Consider the following 17,928-nt stretch of genomic DNA (forward strand, 5'->3'; position numbering starts at 1 on the left):
CAATGTGTTATGTTATTCATGTTTCACTGCATTGACGATTATCTGACGTATGATTAACCACATACCGTGAAAAACATATTGAGGTAATGACTTTGAAAATGTATAAAAAGAGAAGGCTGATTCCAATAAAGCGCACTCAGATTTTCACTCTCCCTTGAGTGTGTCTGTGTGTCATTCTTTCTTGTCCCTCGCCCTAATTCCTTCGACCACCTTTTGCTCGTTCTCACTCAATCCCTGAGACTGTCTCGATCTCCCGCCGCCGCTGGGCTGGTCCACGGCAAGTGGGGATGTGGCTCCAGAGACAAGGCTGATGGGAGGCCTGGGGGCACCTGCATCCTTAGGTTCTCATTACTTCCCAAGGGAGTGGCTGTCAGGAGGCAGGGATCCTTGCACAGGCCGCACTGCTGTTCCAGTCCCCTGCCATGGGCCACTTACCCAGCCCAGCCATCACGTTGGCCATACCCTCCATTCTCCAAGCCTCAGGAAGCTGGAGCCCAGCAGCTTCCTCTGGGCAGGGCTGGGTTGACTGGTGCCACAAATATTTACCTTGGAGACCTGAGCCCAAATGCAGAGGTGGCGCCTAGTGAGGGTGAGCGGGATATAAGGCAGGCCTTTTCAGCCCTGAGCCCAGGTGAGGAGAGGTGTGGGCTGAAGACTCCAGCTGGTTCAGGTAAAAGTGCACACAGATTGAATACCTAGGAAGGTTCTGGGGTCAGGTCAGGAGCAGGATGAAGGATGGGTCTGAGTAAGGGTCCTATAGCCACCAGGACCCTCTAGGGGGACGGCAGGGAGGGTAGGGCTGCCTGATGCCCTCACCCAGAGGCCAAGGAGGAGTGACGAAGGGATCTGACTGTCTGAGTCCTTCCCTGATCTCATCCCACTGATGTCACCCACCCTGTGCTCACCCATTGCTGTCTGACCTGCCTGTGCTATGGTGACTCCAAGGACATGATGCCAGGCATTCTTGGTCCTCCAGGATCACCTAGTATGGACCCATGTGGGACATACTTTGTGCAAAGAAAGCCCAGGGCCATGGTGCTGGAGGGCTTCCTGTAGGAGGTGACGTGCGTGTTGAGAAGCTAAATACAAGTTGACTGGACAAAGGAAGAGAGACAGTCCTTCAGGGCAAAGGGAAGAGCATAAGCAAATGACAAGGGTGAGAAACAGTGCAGTGGATGTGAGCACAGCCTGGTTTGGGGGAAGAGCCACTTGTCCCCAGGAAGGGATGCTCCCATCCGCTTGGTCCTGAGTGCCTCTGTTCACTGAGGCAGCATGGTGTGCATGACAAAGGAGGCAAACAGGGCCAAGGTGCTTTGAAAGATTATAGCAAGGGGTTATGTACATGTTGGGCACAGGTGGCACAGGACACAGACCCAAATGTTGGGCTCCGGAACCCACTCTCACCCACTCCACTAAGCAGCTTTCCAGGATGCCTGCCCCGAGTCGCCAGGCTTGCTGGGCCTGTCCTCAGTCTCTCTGCCTGGTTGACGGGGTCCTCTGTGCTCACCGCAGGTTCTGGCACCCACCACTTACTGCTCGCTGACCTCCAGGAAGATGACCAGCCCGTGGACCCTCACCCTCCTTTCTGCCTTGCTGGCAGCCACCTTGGTTGGAGCCACCCTCAACCCTCCAGCAGTTCTCAGCCTCAGCTCTGACGTCATCAAAGAAAGTAAGCCCTGGCCCAGAGGTCTCAGCACCAGGAGGCCAGGCAGTGGGGGAAACGGTCCTCCAAAGGAGACCAGGACCTCCCTCAACTGGGGGTGTGCTAGGCACACTGGACTCCCGGGCTAAGGCAAGACCTGAGCGGATAAGCCATAAAGATTAGGGGTGTCTGTGCTCTCCATGGTCTGTGATGGCATAAGCCTGCCACGCTGAGGCACCTTGGCTCTAACTCAGATCAAAACAATGGCTCTTGCCTCCCTTCTCTGCTCAACACCTGAGGCTCTTTGGACAAGGGGCCCGTGGGATGGTGAGTCCAGAGAATGTTAACAAGTGTTTTTGTAGCAACAGAGCCCCAAAAGGGGCCTGGTAGACAACCCGCCTCTGAAATCTATTACTGTTTGCTTCTCTAGAAGCTGCTCGGGGTACAGCTCCATGTGCCAGGTGGTGTGGACAGCATTCCCAACAGAGGCTGACAAAGCTCCGGTGAATGGTCCCACCTAAGCCCCAACCTCAGTCTTTATGTCAAATGGCCCATCCTAGCCATTGTCCCAAGGACACATTGACAACGAAGACAGCCAGTATGGAGCTGTCCTTCCTCTCACCTTAGTCCAGGTCCTACAGCCCTGAGATGCCACACAACCTGCCTGGCGCCCCAGGCCAAGCATCTACTTTCCCTCTTGCTGGTCACTAATCCTGGATCTGCCTCCAGGGCTGGCACAGCAGCTGAGGGATCACAACGCTGTCGACATTCTCCATCAGCTGCCACTGCTCAGCGCCATGCAGGATGAGCCAGCCGGGGGCATCCCCATATTTGGCAGCCTGATCAGCTCTGTCCTGAAGTATATCGTCTGGTAGGTGGAGCAGAACCAGGTTGGGAGGTGACTCAGACTCACACCTCTGCCCATATCAGGTTTAATTGATCGGTCAAGAGCATCAGTTGGGATTGACGCTGCACCTGACCGTGATGAATGGGTCAAACCCAGTCCCTCCCTCAGAGCTCCCAGAGGAGTTAGCAATGGCCAGAAGGAACATCACAGCAACCCCAGAGGAAGGTCACCTGGGGTGGGAGAGCAAAGGGATAAGGTGATAACGCTCATGGAGGTGACAGGTGAGCCAATGCCTCTGCGCTCACCGAGCAACAAGAGGAAATGGCCCTGCAGGGACAGGGTCCTGTCTGGACAACGGCACAGAGGAGGGACACTTAGCGGGGCTGGCACTCAGCCCAAGGCCAGGAGTGGGAGATCAGTGGGGTCAGGCCACAGAGGGTCCTACAAGTCCCCCAGGGAGCCGGGGTTCATGTCCTAAGGAGAGCGGTGTGAGCAGGGGTGGAGGGGAAGAGAAGAACAATAACATACAGGGAGGAGTCAGGCAGTCCTGAGGGTCCAGCTGCTGCCTGGCCCCAGAAAAGCAGCAACAATGAATGTTTAAAATGAATCTGAGTTGATCCTGAGGCATGAATCTTATCTCTGCCGCTTCCCATCCAGGATGAAAGTCACTTCGGCTAATATCCTCCAGCTGCAGGTGCAACCCTCCGCTGACAGCCAGGAGTTAGTGGTCAAGATCCCCCTGGACATGGTAGCCGGCTTCAACACGTAAGCGTCCCCTCAGTCAAGCTCAGTGAGCCCTGATGGATTCCTCCACCTGTTCCCCTCCTTCCATGCTGACATACGGGAAAGGGAATCCCAGCAGAGGGACAAGCCAACGCAAAGGTCCTGAGCTGAGAGTGCCCCTGCCTTGTTCAAAGCATAACAAAGAAAGGGAGCATGGGGGAGTGGTGGCAGGCCAGGCCAGCAGGCAGCCAGGGCAGGTCACACAGGGCCGTGGGTCAAGGCGAGCACACCACCGAATGAGATGGGAGCCAAGGAGGGTTCTCCGCAGAGGAGGGTCATGACATGGTTGAATGTTTTTCACAAATCCCTCTGGCTTGTGCCTGGGGCAGGAGTGGGGGCCGGGAGGCCATCCAGAAGGAGGAGATAATGAAAGCTTGGGCCAGGGTGGTGGGCAGAAGGTGGGAGAAGTGGCTGGATTCCGGATGTGCCCTGGAGGCAAGTCCAGTCAAGAGGATTTCCTGAACAATAGAACAAGGTGGGGGGTGGGAGCAAGAGAGGAGGCAAGCAGTCTGAGGAACGAAGGCTGATGTGCAAGGGCAGGAGGGAGTGGACAGAAGGAAGGTGGGGAAGGTGACGAGAAGAGCAGGTTGGGGAAACAACCAGAGGTCAGTTTGTATTTGAGACGCCGTGAGGCATTTGAGTAAGGAGTTAGGTTTCAGTTTGACAGCTGACAGCACGTCAACTAGGAGGGGAGAGGAGCCCACAAACTGAGGCTGGGACACTTTAGGGTAGAAATTGGGGAAGATGAGAACCCAGCGTGGACACCAAAAGGGAGGGAAGAGTCAGACGCACAGGTGGACATAGGGCTGCTCCGGCCTGGGCTGGCGGAGCTCACAGCACCTCCCCTCCCAGGCCGCTGGTCAAGACCATGGTGGAGATGCACATGGAGTCAGAGGTTGAGGCCACCATCCGAGTGGAGACCAGGGACAGGGTCCACACCAGCCTTGTCCTCAGCGACTGCTCCAATAGCCACGGGAGCCTGCGCATCAGCCTGCTGCGCAAGTGAGTGACCACTTCCCGTGGGCCCCCCTGTGCCTGGGAGGAAAGCCAGACCGCCGTGCCCACTTTACACGCAGAGAGCACTGAGGCCAGAGAAAGAAGGGGATTTATCTCTCCTGACTCTTGATCTGGGGCTCCTTCCAGGGAACCTGTGATGCCAAAGTGAGCTCAAGGCACCAAGGGCAGCAGCAATAATGGTGGTGATGGGGGATAAAAAGAGGAAAGTTGAAAAGGAGGCATCACAAGACCAGAAGCTGGCTCACCCAAGGCCAGAAGCTGGAGATAGGGGTGAAACTAATTAACATAGTCATTAAACAAGCTGTATAGAAAAGTAAACAACCCCGAAGTAAATTGTCCTCCTTAACAGTCTTCTTGGATTCATCATCATTTTGGCCTGTTTAACTTTTTCTCTAGTAGATCACTAAGATTTCTTCTAACTAGACAATAATGTTTCCAAGGTTTTAGCTTCAAATAGAAATGTTCATAATAAGGCGAGTCCTGCTTCAGAAGCAGACCGTCGCCCTGCCTGAGATACGGGTACCGATAAGTCGCCGCGGTTCCGTCCACAGAGGGATTTCAGACATCATGCCACGAGGTTGGGCAAACATTTGAAGATGGAGAGGAGCCTCCCTCCCAGGACCCCTCCACCTCTCCAGGCAGGCTCGGGTAGAGCTTGGTTTCGAAAATGGTTGGGAGTCAGGAAAGCCAGGAAACCCAATCCTTCACTGTCTGGCCAGGTGACACTGGACAAGTCACCTTCCAGTCTCGCCTTCCAGGCCTTGGTGGCAAAATTAAATCAGACGGAGGCCAGAGCAGTAGGCAGGGGGCAAGGCACTCAGCAGCCGCTGCAAAACATGGTGCTTTCCTCCACTTCTCCTTAGCAGGACAGCAGAGAGAAACCCCAAGTGCCCACACCAGTGTCTAGCACAAATTCTAAAGACAAGAACTCTCTGCTACTCTTTACACCCACCTGGCTCAGCCCCATCTTTCTTAGGCTGTATGACCGTCAGCAAAATCCCCCCTCCCCTGGACTCGGTAAGGCAGGTGACAGGTGAGCATCTCTAACCCTTCCTAATATGACACCTTCTCCTCTCTGGTAGACTCTCTTTCCTGGTCAACTCCTTAGCAGAAAAGGTTACGAACCTTCTGATGCCAGCTCTGCCCAAATTGGTTAAAAGCCAGGTGAGTGGATTCAGGGCCTTTCTGCCTTGCAAACATTGCCCCCCTGTAGGGTAGAGGTGGAACTGCAAGCTGGTGTTAAAGGTCTTGTGTCTCCTTGAGTGAGAACCCCTGGCCCTTGGTCGTTCCTTCAGTAAGGGATCCTGAGGTCAAGGTGATGAAAGTGCCGTTACTTTGAATGGCACTTTCAAGATCTTGAACACTGATGTGCTCAGAATCTGAGGTCCCTTTCAGTGTAAATATGTGGGTCCCAACCCCAACTGCACATCAGAACCTCCTGGAAGGACTTTAAAAAAACTAATAGTAAGGTTTCACCCAAGGGTGCTTATGTAATTGACCTGGGTGGGCCCTTTTAGCCCAGAGGAATGTATCCTTCCCCTACCCCCACCAGGAGTCTTAAATGTGGGGGAGACCTAGTGCTGGAAGCAGAAAACGGGTTTGGTTTGGTTTGGTTTGGTTTTTAGAAAGTTAACGTTTCTCAAAGTGCATTGTCTTTTCTCAAGAGTAGCAAAGAGTGTGGAGCAGAAATTTCTTCTCTTAGGAAATTGCACCTGAGACAAAATGGTAACATTTCAATATATTGCCCTAGAAAAGGGGCTGCCTAGAGTAGAAAACAGGGCTTTTTGGGCCCCAGGGACAAGTGGGTCAAATATTTAACTTCTTCCTCAAACATTCCAATTGAGACCAGGGTTTCCCCATTATTGAAATTTGGGCCATGTAATTCTCTGTTTTGGGGCTGTCCTATGCTTTTCATCACTTGGAGGGTGAGCGTCTATGTATGCGTGTAACAGCCTCTTCACCTCTTCCCACCCTAAGCCTCTATCCTTCCTTCCAGTTACACACATAACACACACATACCCTTCCAAGTTGTAAAAACTGAAAATGTCTCTAGAAATTTCCAAATGTCCCCTGGGGATCAGAATCACCCCCTACAGAGAACTTTCAGCAATTTGTGGGGTGAGAATGGTTCAGTGGCCAAAGGGATATGTTGAGGCTAGAGGTCCACAGAGACTGTTCTCAAGTTTGCGGATCTGTCTTGCTGGCCTCTGTCCTCAAGTCTGCTTGGGGAGTTGCTCAGTGATGACTTGTTGAATGAATAAGTGAACAAAGGCATTAATTCTCTATTTCCTTTGAATGGAAGACATGGGTTCTTGTGAACAAGACCAGGAGGAAGCAGCTGGCAGGCCAGGAACACCCTGGGCACAGGGCAAGGGACAAACTATAGCAAAAAAACCTCGGGGAACACCAAGGCTGGGGTGAGCTCTGAGCACCTGTGATGACTGGGGCTGTGGGTGCACCTGAGTCCTCAGCCCCATGGTAGAAAGTCTGGCTGGGATGAGCACAGCACAGGACCTAGGATAGGTAGACTGGGCATTGGTCACAGGGGGCTGTGTCCTGCCCTGGCTGATGGAGACTCTACATTTGTGCTATTGCAGCTGTGTCCTGTGATCAAGGAAGCCTTTGAGGACATGTGTGCCCATCTGCTGGGCCTGGTGAAGGGTATGTGCACTGCTTTCACTTCCTATAAATCTGAGCCACCCTCCAGGACAGGTCTCAATCCTGAGAAACCAGCAGCAAGCAGGACAAGCATCAGTTGATAGCCACCCAGGATAAGCAAACAGGAATTCATCATGACTGTGACTTCTTGACCACCTACTATGTGCAAACCTCTATGTGAGCCCCAGATAAGCCCAATTTCAAATTCCAATTCTGCCACTGACCTAGTCTACACTTTTGAGAAGGCCAACTCCACCTTCTTATCCTCAGATTCCCCATCTGTAAAGGGGGGCTTATACATCCCTAATTCACAAGATTGTTGGTGAGGATAAGAGTTTCCAGAAAAGTTCAGAGTACAGAGAAGTGCTTTCAAATGTGTGCTGGGTGGATGGATGGATGGATGGATGGATGGATGGATGGATGGATGGATGATACTGTGACTACTATGGGCTATTAAAAAAGGGAAAACAAGGGAGTAAGCTGTATGCCCACACACACCCCTCAGAGTAGAGATGGGTGAGAAGAAGTGAACTCTACCACCTAGTCTTTTGGGCTGTGAAGAGGTTCATTCAAGGGCCGCCAGAGAGTAGTGGGAAGAGGGAATGGTAAGGATAGGCATGGAGCAGCCATGGCGCACCTGCTCTGGGCCAAGCCCAGAGCTGGGTGTTTTGTATACATTGTCTCCCTGATCCTCAGACAGCTGCATTTGGGGCAATCATTACCCCACTTCACAGAGTAAGAAACTGAAGCTTAGAGAAATTAAGTCATTTGTCCAACAATAGGAGAAGGCATAAACCCACTTCTTTGAATTCTAGAATTGGTGTGATTCAGATTTGAGTCAACATTTCCAGGTTTCATCTAGAACAATCTGTAAACCTAGGAGGCAGGTGTCACATTGTAACACTGCATTTTAAGTTGAAGACACTGAGGGTCAGAGGTGGGAAGAGATTAGCCCTGGCTACTGCAACTCAAACCCAAGTCTAACAGGCCTATCTGCTTCCCAGGGGCCTAGTGGAAGGTGCCCCTGGGGGAGGGGGTTTAGACTGGTGAGAGAACCACTCCCTGCTCGGCCCCTGAGCCTCTTAGTCATTCTCTATGTTCTCTGCCTTGGGCAGATGAGATACATTGCCATCTGGTGGTCAAGTGAGGAATCCAGAGGCTAACAGATCTAGTGGACAGACCCAGAGCCTGCAGGGTGGAGGTCAACCATCACACTCTGCTTGGGGAGGGGGAAAGGTATAGGCTATAATTCAGTTTTATTTCAAACCAAGAATTTGCCATAGGTCGACTATGATGCAAATTCTTTCATGGTATGACCTCGAGCAAGTCATTTCACTCTTCTGAGTCTCAGTTTCCCCATCTGTAAAATGAGGGTATTAATGGGACCATACTCCCTAAATTATTTTGAGGATTAAATGCCCTAGCACATGTAAAGGTTAGCACAGTACTTGGGACTTGATCTGTGCTCAGTAATTGCCAGTTATTATCACCATCACCTCCATCGCTGTCATTATCACTATCATCTTTACTTAATTCTCTCCCCACACAATAATGCAACTCCAATCAAAGGCAGCTCCCAAGCCATCCCATGCAATACTGCCATCCAACCTTACAGAACTTTCTTCTTGTCCCTGAGCAGCACCTGTTTCCCTTGAGTCTGACCACTTAGAGTTTGACGTTCTGTCTCCTGCCATCAATGGTAACCGTGTCCAGCTCAACCTGCAGGTGAGTGTCATGGTGCCTGGAGAGCGAAGTGCAGACGTTCCTGTCCTTCTCTGACCAAAAAGGCTCAGATTCCATGGGCCTGTTTCAGGGAAGAAAACACCAGAACAAGGGGCAATTTAGGGCCATTTCAACAGGCTGCCTGTCTCCTGTAAACCATTGAGACAGAGAAAGAACACAAGTGGAATCTAAAGGCCACTCACAGAACACTGACCCTGGTGACTCTGATTTCCCTAGTCTGGGGTTGGAGTGTGCACACTGGGGCTCTTATGCTTTCTCTCAAGCAAGCCCCTGCCAGGCCCCAAGTATCTGATTACCTTGAAACAGAAACCCAGAATTAAGACACATCATTAAGGATCACACAGACCTAAGATTCTCTTCCAGCTCCACAACTTCACCTTTCTGAGCCTCAACTTCCTCTTCTGTAAAATGTTGTCTATAAAAGTTACCAAGGAAAGGATGAAATGAGACTGCATGGGGCCTGACAGGCAGGAAGAGCCCAGTAACTGTCTGTTCTCTGTAAACTGTGGCACTGCACCCTTAAACTGGCGTTGGACTTCCCAAGGAGCCAGGCAAACCTAGGAATCACTTTGAAAACTGCAGTATTCAACATTTCCATCCATTTTGTTGTAGTTTTTCATTTTCCCTTTACCAAAAGGGTTTGTGAGGTAGCTGAGACATTGAAAGACATTGAAGACTTCTAGGTTTTGGGAAAAAAATAGAGATTATCTGAGGTGAGTAGGTGGAGTATCAGTTGCTAGGTACCTGAGGTAACTTTTCACCTATAGCAAGACAGTGAACTCCAGGTTAAGCTTCCTGGCAGCAAATGCAAAAAGGGAAACAAGCTGAATGGTGTCATTACCATATGGATTGTTATTGGGTAGGCTGTAGAGTTAGAGTTCCCAGATGACTCTATCCTCTGTGTCTCCTTAGGCCAAGTTGTTGGACTCTCAGGGGAAAGTGACCAAACAGTTCAATGAGTCTGCGCTTTCACTGACAATGCCTACCTTGGACAACACCCCTTTCAGCCTCACTGTGAGGCAAGATGTGGTGAATGCTGCAGTAGCTGCCATACTTCCTCCAGAAAAACTCATGGTCCTGTTAGACTATGTGGTAAGCCTCAGCCTGGGACAAAAAGTGGTGCCCCCTCTCTGCATCATGGGAATTTTCTGAATCAAATGGGACACAAGGACTCCTAAAGCCCCAAGCATGAATCCTTTGTCAGTCTCCACCATGGAGAGTTCACGCTCTCTCCTAAAATATATCTCTAAAGAAGAAAATTCCCCATAACACTCAGGCCCCTTTGGAACCTGTCAAATGGGCTTCCTCTACCAAAAAAACAGTCCTGTCAAAGGGCACCAGGTAATGAATGGTCTGGGGATGACAACTGTGCCACTGTTCTCCATTACTGGGCCCTTGGCAGATATCACTAATCAATCAAGGCCCTCTTCCCTATTGAACCTAGATGTCAATACAGCTTTGAAATTCTTCTCGACTCACCACAGCAGGAAACAACCTCCAGTCAACTAGAGTGTGCCACCTCCTTCATGCTAGCCGATGGGCAAACTGTGCCTATAATTTTGGCACAAAGTTATAGGAGAGTGTCAGGACTTCAGACTGAGAGCGAGCTCTTGAGGACTAGAACTTTGGATAAGGGCTGGGTTGGTGAGGAAATGGGAATGATGGCCAGCAACCACATTCACGACTATTGTAAGAATCAGATCACTTCTCTGTGTCTTCTGGGAGCAGGGAGCTAGCTGCCTGCAGACCCACCAGCAACAATAACCCTCAATAAAAGTCTAGGCCAGCAGGGACTCCAGACCCCATATGCCCCACAGGAACTGACTAAATAAAGTTGCCTTTGTTCTACCAGTGAAAGATGTGGCCTGGACCACTGAGCCCACTCAGGTTTTCCAGGGTTCTGGGGATCACAGTACTAAGGCTGCTGGAGGCATATCTCCCCTCTCCCCACCCAATGACCTGCTCTGGCTTCCTCTCACTCTCAGTTTCCTGAGTTGGCTCGCCGGCTGAAGTCGGACATCAAGGTGATCAGTGTAAAGGTGGGTCCATTTGCCATTTGCAGCTTGATGGGTGGCTGCTGTGGTCTGGCCTCTGGAGAACAACATGCATGTGGGACCACTTTCCTGCCTTCCTACACTGGTGACTTCTACAGGCCAGGCCGAAGATTTCAGTAAAATAGGACAGTTTAACCATAATTACACAAATAATACTTCAGCTGCAAAGGACAGGGGTTACAGAGCAACTGGCATAGTCCAGATTACGGAGGGCTCCCCTGGAGGGAAGAGCTTTCCAGACAGAGTGAGAAGCAAAACTGGAGTCTGTGAGATGGAAACTGATGGTTTAGTCCAGGGTGAGAAGGGGATAATGCGACTAGATACAGCGAGGATGCAGGGAGGTCAGGGGGGCAGGCAGGGGTCGGGCCACATGGGGCCCGTGGGGATGATGGGCCCCAGTGAGGTATTTGCAAGGTCATAGGAGGGTCCCATATCCTTCCAGGCTGCGAATCAGCTGGAGCACACACAGATCGTGAAGGTCTTAACTCAGGCAGCCCCAGAGCTCTTTCTGGACCAGGGCAGGGCCAAGGTGGCCCAACTGATCGTGCTGGAAGTGTTCCCCACCAACGAAGCCCACCGCCCACTCTTCACCCTGGGCATCGTAAGTTCAATTGCCTTTGACTCTGGCAGCCATCTGGGAGGCTTTTCTGTTCCATTCACTGCTCCTACTCACCCCTCTTGCTTTGCTAAATGTTTCTACCTTCTTGCCACCCAGCGGAGCCGGGGGGAGACTAAACCAAGAGTCAGGAGTTTGGGGGGCCATGTTCTGACCGGTGACCTTATCAATTCTTTGGGTCTTTTTACCCTTTTGCCAGTTAATCATGATCACAAGAGTGCTGGGGGAAAGCAAGGGCAATGCGCCAGAGAAGGGGCCAGTGGGAACTCAGCACTCAGCTGTGGGTGGATTCCCCACCCTGTAGAGGGGATGTGAGTGGGGAGCTGACCACCTCCCCTGCAGAGGACAAAGAAAGGAGAGTGGCCAGCAGGATCCTGCTTGGAAACTGGGACTCTGCCTAACCAAGAAGGTCCACAGTGCATGGTTGTTAGTAGAGGGTAATCTTGACCCTATCCTCATAGTAGGCCACTGTGTACAGCTGTGCAGGTTGTCCACACACATTTCAGTGGGTACCATTCAGAAAGACCATGGGGGGCAATGTAGCTGGGCTTCCTGTATGAAGAATGTTCTGATGCCCTGACCTTTACCGGGAATGGCCTGCCCGGTCAGCTCACTCCCTGCTAACCTGGTCCCTCCATGGTCAGTGGCAGGGACTTCACAAAACACCCCAACCCAGGCCTGCAGGATAATTTCTTCTCTGGGTAGGCTGACCTGGAGCTGGAGCCTGGTACTGTCCTCAGCCCAGACTAGTCCACAGGTCAAGGTGATGTGAGACCTGACTTGCTTCTGATAATAATAATGGTTAACAGCAGGGGCTTATGATCTTTGTCCCTGAGAAACCATACCTCTATAGTAGGGAATAACAGGAGGCACTCTTCATAGCCTCAAAGGAGGGAGTCATCATGTACTTAAACACTGCCTGGCACAAAATGATGGCTCCGTGCACACTGGTGCTGTTGCTGTCACTCCCCACAGCAGTCTCGTGTGGCAATGTGTCCAGCAGGGAGTGGGTCTAGGCTCCACCTCATTTGATAGAGGAGTTCAGTGAGATCTGGAGAGGTCAAATCCTTTCCTAAGGTCACAGAGCCAGTAGTTAAGATACAGACTATGTCAGCTTGATCTAGAGCCTCCTTACGCAACCCCACTCTCCACTTGGCTGCACCCTTTAAAAGACATAGGGCCTGGGCTTCTCTTGTTTCAGGAAGCCAGCTCAGAAGCTCAGTTTTTCATGGAAGGTGATCAACTGATGCTCAACTTGAATGATATCAGGTAAGCATGTAAATCATGGCGAGGATTCTGGTAAAGAGTCGTGCCTGGTGACTTAGGGGTTCTTGAGATTCCTGGTGTTTTGAGTCTGTGGGGCATGAGCATGAAATGAAGGCAGCCTTGCCGGGTCTGTTCTGTCAAGGTCTAAGGGTGAGCCAAAGAGGACAGGGAATCATCTTGCAGCAACCAGGGAGCAGGTGACCTGACACTTTCCCCTTGGCCTTGGCGAGGCCCTCTGGACACCTCCAAGACAGCAGCGGCAATAGTCATCCAAATGCTAAGGTCACACAGAGCCCACCCCAGCAGCCCCCAGCTCCAGCTGCCCACTGCTCCTGTGGTCCCCCACATCACACCCCCGGCTGCTGCTGTGGGGAGAGGCCAGAAAGTGGAGCCTTCTGGGGCAAATCAAGTCCAGAGATTTGTTTGAATCAGCCTTTAGGGTTAGGTTTTTTATTAACATAAATTTGTTGCCAGTTTATAAAAATCAGAATGGCTGGTTTTCATGGCCCTATCTGTCCCCACATGGCAACAAACTGTCTTGCTATGATTCGGGTACCTCTTTAAAAGGAGACTGAGCTCCTAGGTTCACCACGATTCCAGTCCTAGGGGTGATTTTTCTGCTCTCTAGGCAACTATGTGTTTTCTATCTCTCCCTCCTCAAACACACACACACACACACACACACACAGAGGCCCATTATAATGTAAGCTTCACAAAGCAAAGATTTTATTTGGTTCACTGATCTATAGATAGAGCCTGCCCTGTACCTGGTACATAGTAGGTGTTCAATAATGGTTGTTGAATGAATGAATGAATGATACTCCAAGGGGCCATTCTCATGTGCATCTTCTGTTGCAGCTCTGATCGGATCCACCTGATGAACTCTGGCATTGGCCTGTTCAACGTGAGTACTGATAGGTGTTCCTGGAGGTGCCGCATTGGTGCCTCTCAAAAGGAGACATTGTCTAGGATTCACCTTGAACAGGGTTCTCATGGGCAGCCCTCTGCTGGGCTGGCTGGTTTCCATGTTATCCATGAAGTCCAACCTACTGGTTCAAGCATTTACTAAGCACCTACTGTGTGCTGGACACAGTTGCAAATATATAGATAAACACTCACTTTCCTTCTGTGATGATTTGACCCAAAATTAGAAAACAAAACTCTCTTTGCAATCTGATTTTGCTTACATAGATTCATCTCAATGACCCTGAGCAGCCCTCCCTCTGGTCCTCAGTTCCTCATCTGAATCATACTGAGTCAGAGATCTCACAGGGGCTGAATCCTGTCTTCTGATGTGGTGTTTATTTGTTTGGATTTGGTCCTTCTGTTTTGTTTGGTTAAATTTTTTGTTGAGTAATATTTTTAAATGGGGAGGTTTCCACATCTAAGTCAGGATTTCTAGCTTCCCTCGAGAAGGTAGAAACAACAAACACAGGGTTCAATATTCTCTTAGGGGAAATTCTGCTGAAACAGAGCAGTGGAGCCCTTAAGGGTGGGGTGGGGAGCAGGGGATGCACCCCTCCAGTTCACCCAACCCCCCACGTACTGGGACATGGGGCCAGGTGAGATGGGCTTTCTCTAGCCTGCCTGGTCCTGGAGGCCTCGCAGATCTAAGCTGTAGGACACCTGGGATTCCAGCATTTCTGCCTCTGCCCTCATCTGAGGTTCGGCTGTGCCCACTCAAGGAGTAGCTGGGAGGACTCCAGTGTCTCCACCAGGGTGACAGCGCCCCTTCTCTCTCACAGCCTGAACTTCTGAAAGACATCATCACTGAGATCCTCGTCTCTGTCCTGCTGCCAAACGAGAATGGTGAGTCCCTTTACTAACCTCCCCATCCCTAGGGCAGGAGGTTGGGGGCCTCACCTTCCTGCCCGGTCTCCCTTTGGGGCCACACCCACTCTTTTTCCACATATCAATCCTAGTTCAAAAACCACTTGGCCACCCAGGCAGCTATGAGCTCCATGTCCAACTTCCAGGCCGGGTCTTTTGCTAATGCCAGAGCCCAGATGTGAACAGAGGAACCGGGCAAGGCTCCAGCCTCACAGGCTAAAAGCAGGAGAGAGACAGGGGTACAAACACACACACAGCCGCTCAGAGTGCCACAGGGCCCGGCTCTCCTCCTGGCAGCTGCCTGGCCTCGGCCAAGCTGCTCTATCACCCTGGGCCACAGATTCTCCATCAGCGGAATGGAGAAGAGTAGCTTCATCAGAGGCACGAGGAGGTGGATTGTAGGGGCAGAAGGAGTGCCCTAGCACAGTCACTGCTTCCATCTCTTCACTGCTCGTTCGCATGGCCGTTTGTGTTACTAGTGGAGGAAGCAACGAGAAAGGGTGGAATTACTCATTAACCCCAGGTGTGGGGGTCAAGAAAATCAGTAATCTGTGCTAACATCAACTTTTTTATTTTACTCAAATGAGAATCTCAAATCATACATGCTTCTGCTGTGGATAATGGGAGCCTCTGATAGTTCTTGAGAAAGAGTTTGGGAGGATGTGTGGGGTCCCCTTTGGGAGGAGCCTAAAACCAGCACTAGAGGTCAAGGGAGTGGAGTGAGGCTGGGTCTGTGCTGAGACTGGAGACCAGGTGGACGGAGATGAGATGGACAGTCCAAACCAGGCCTGTCAAGTCCTGGGGTCTGCTCTGGGAACTGAGAGCCTGCCCACAATTGCCCAGCCCCACCCAGCCCTGCCACCTCTAACCACATTTGCATTTCAGGCAAATTAAGAGCTGGGATCCAGGTGTCAATGGCGAAAGCCTTGAGATTTGAGGCAGCATCTTCCTCCCTGACCAAGGTGAGTGGGCTGAGCACCCAGCCCCAGTGGGGCACAGTCTCTGGGGGGACCCTGGGCTGGGGGCTACACTCCAATCCTGGTCCCTCTGTTAGCTCAGGGGCACTCTGGAAAAAAATCCCTTCTCTCACAGCCTCAATCCCTCACCTGTAAACATGGGTGTGTGATTGGCCCAGCCTAGGGTCAAAGGCCTCCAGCCTTGTCCACCCTACCTGGCACACCACAGTAGTCAACAAATGTTTGTTCAGAAAAATGAGTCTCCTTGGCAACTGCTGAGGAGGGGAGCTGTAGCTGCAAGTACCCCCAAGTATAAGCATTAATTATACTAAATCACTCATCATCATTTAACAGCTCATAGTCATTTTGTGCCAGGCGCTGGGGTATGAGCAGCATCTTTCTGTCTTCACCCCACCCTATGTGGTAGATTACGCTATAATCCACATTTTGCAGATGGGCAAACTGAGACTCAAAAACAGCATGTCAGTTTCTAAGGTCACATACCTAATGGGTAACAGAACGGAGACTTGTTCTCAGCACCTGCTCTGGTAATGTCCATGGGTTCCCAAGTCAACCCACTAGCAGCCATTTACTGAGCACCTACTCTGGGCTGGGCACTGAGCACAACTGCGAAAAAACACACAGCAAGCCCTGCCCTCTGCAGTGTCTAGTCCAGTGTCTGTGGAGTGGGAGTGACTGAAAGCAGAATGGTTAACAAGAATATCTACAGGTGCCTGTTTACCCTTCCACGGCCAAGGTGCGCACCCAAGACCAGGGAGACACTTCTTACCCAGAAATTCTAGTTTGTCCTGATTTGCCCAAAGCTGTGCACTAGTTCCTCTAAAGTGGGAGCTACATAGTTGTGGAGAGATCACCAGAAGGGAGGGAGTCTCAAAAATGCTCCCCATTGGGGTTGCATTTTGGGAAAGGGAAGAGGCGTTGTTAACTTCTGCAAAGGCAAGACTGATGTTTTATCATCAGCTGCCCACTCTCAAAAGCCATGTCTACACACAGCTGTTTTGGGGCGGGGGAGAAGAGCGTCAACAGTACCGTGGATGGTACAGAGAGGCTGAAAGTGCAGGCTCAGGCACCGGGGACGGTTTAAATCTGCCTCTAGCCAAGAGACCTCAGGCAGGCCCTTGGGTCTCTCTGAGCCCAGCTTCCTCATCCTTAAAACCCAGAAGACCTGAATACGCAAGCACATGGATGACAATGACCTGATCGCAGTAGGAGCGGTTGATCTAAGACACACAGCCCTTGAGTCACATTGGATGCACAACTGGTATTCATGCAGCTGATGGCTGGAGTTTGACTTATTTCATGCAATGCTTTTTTTTAAAAAAAGATTTATTTTTATTTACTTATGCTTACAAGAACTGGGGTATAGGCCAGAGGTGCCGGGGTGGAAGGGGGTAAGAGGATTCACCAGAGACAGAGTAGGGAGCAGAAGAGACAGATCTACTGAAATACACTGCTGAGGGGAAGACAGGAGAAGCAGGCAAGACAGGAGAGGTCTGCTGCGCCTACTGCATGTAACTCTTATTAGAGGAGATTTAGCCACTGTTTTTGTTGGGTTTTTTGTTGTTTTTTAAACTACTTGCATCACATAACCAACCACTGCAAGTTGGATGGGAGAGATCATTTCATCCTTTGGATCTGTTTCCAAATTTCCTGTTTCATTCTATTCATTTGTTTTAGATGAGCAGCATATCAGCTTCCTTTTTATAGTTTTACAATATGCTTTAAAGTGCAATCAAAAATAAATAGATATGAAACAGAAGGTATGGTTTTTTAAAAGCTAATGGTAGAATCTAGGCCACGGGTATATGTGTCATTGAAAAATTCTTTTTACCTTTCTGTCTATTTGAAAATTATCATGATAAAATATTGGGGCTAATCTAACAGGTGAAGTATTCATATTATACTTAGACTTGAAAACAATATCAGTATTGGTAAAAATTTAACAGCCTGGGCCCTGATGGATACAGCCTGGAAACTCCATTTTATGAAATTGGGGAGCTTTGCTGATTGGCTGGGTTTGGGCCCACTGTCCCACACACTCACCCACAGGCCTTACAGGTGCCCTGGACCCCTACATGGTGTCATTGTTCACACAGAGACCCTCCCAAGAGTTCTGTATGAGTGAGTTCAAGGTCATAGCCCCCAATGCCAGCGGTCACCTTGGGGAGACCCACATAAACCACAATAAGGGATGAAGTGAAAAGCAAAACAAAGCAGTATGACTTCTCCTCCCGTTCCAGGATGCCCTTGTGATCACCTCGGCCTAGTTGTAGAGCCCCGGACTGCTGTCCTCTCCCAGTGAGGAATGGAGGCGACCGTCCAAGACAGGCTGGCTCCTAGTGAGATGTGTGAATCAGCCTGTATACCCTCTCTCTCTGCAATAAAATCACTTTCTGTGACTTCTGCAGTCTCTGGAGTGTATCTGTGTCCCAACCCAGAAGTCATTTGGCCCCTGGCAGCCTTAGGGGTGGACAGCCAAGCCATCTGGGTCATGT

At 50.6% G+C, this 17,928-nt stretch overlaps 1 protein-coding gene across 1 annotated transcript; it reads left to right on the forward strand.

Annotated features, from left to right (window-relative positions):
- Positions 1 to 1,554: 1,554 nt before the first annotated feature.
- On the forward strand, positions 1,555 to 17,700 carry BPIFB1 (BPI fold containing family B member 1; the record flags this gene model as incomplete). Its single annotated transcript, XM_084246664.1, has 15 exons — positions 1,555 to 1,669; positions 2,372 to 2,513; positions 3,147 to 3,254; positions 4,125 to 4,274; positions 5,372 to 5,453; positions 6,887 to 6,950; positions 8,587 to 8,672; positions 9,603 to 9,782; positions 10,676 to 10,729; positions 11,187 to 11,345; positions 12,562 to 12,629; positions 13,485 to 13,530; positions 14,372 to 14,441; positions 15,342 to 15,418; positions 17,674 to 17,700. The coding sequence occupies 15 exons, from the start codon at positions 1,555 to 1,557 to the stop codon at positions 17,698 to 17,700; spliced, it is 1,428 nt and encodes a 475-aa protein (XP_084102790.1).
- Positions 17,701 to 17,928: the final 228 nt, after the last annotated feature.

This window comes from Talpa europaea (genome assembly GCF_964194135.1).
Source record: "Talpa europaea genome assembly, chromosome: 11".
NCBI lineage: Eukaryota > Metazoa > Chordata > Mammalia > Eulipotyphla > Talpidae > Talpa > Talpa europaea.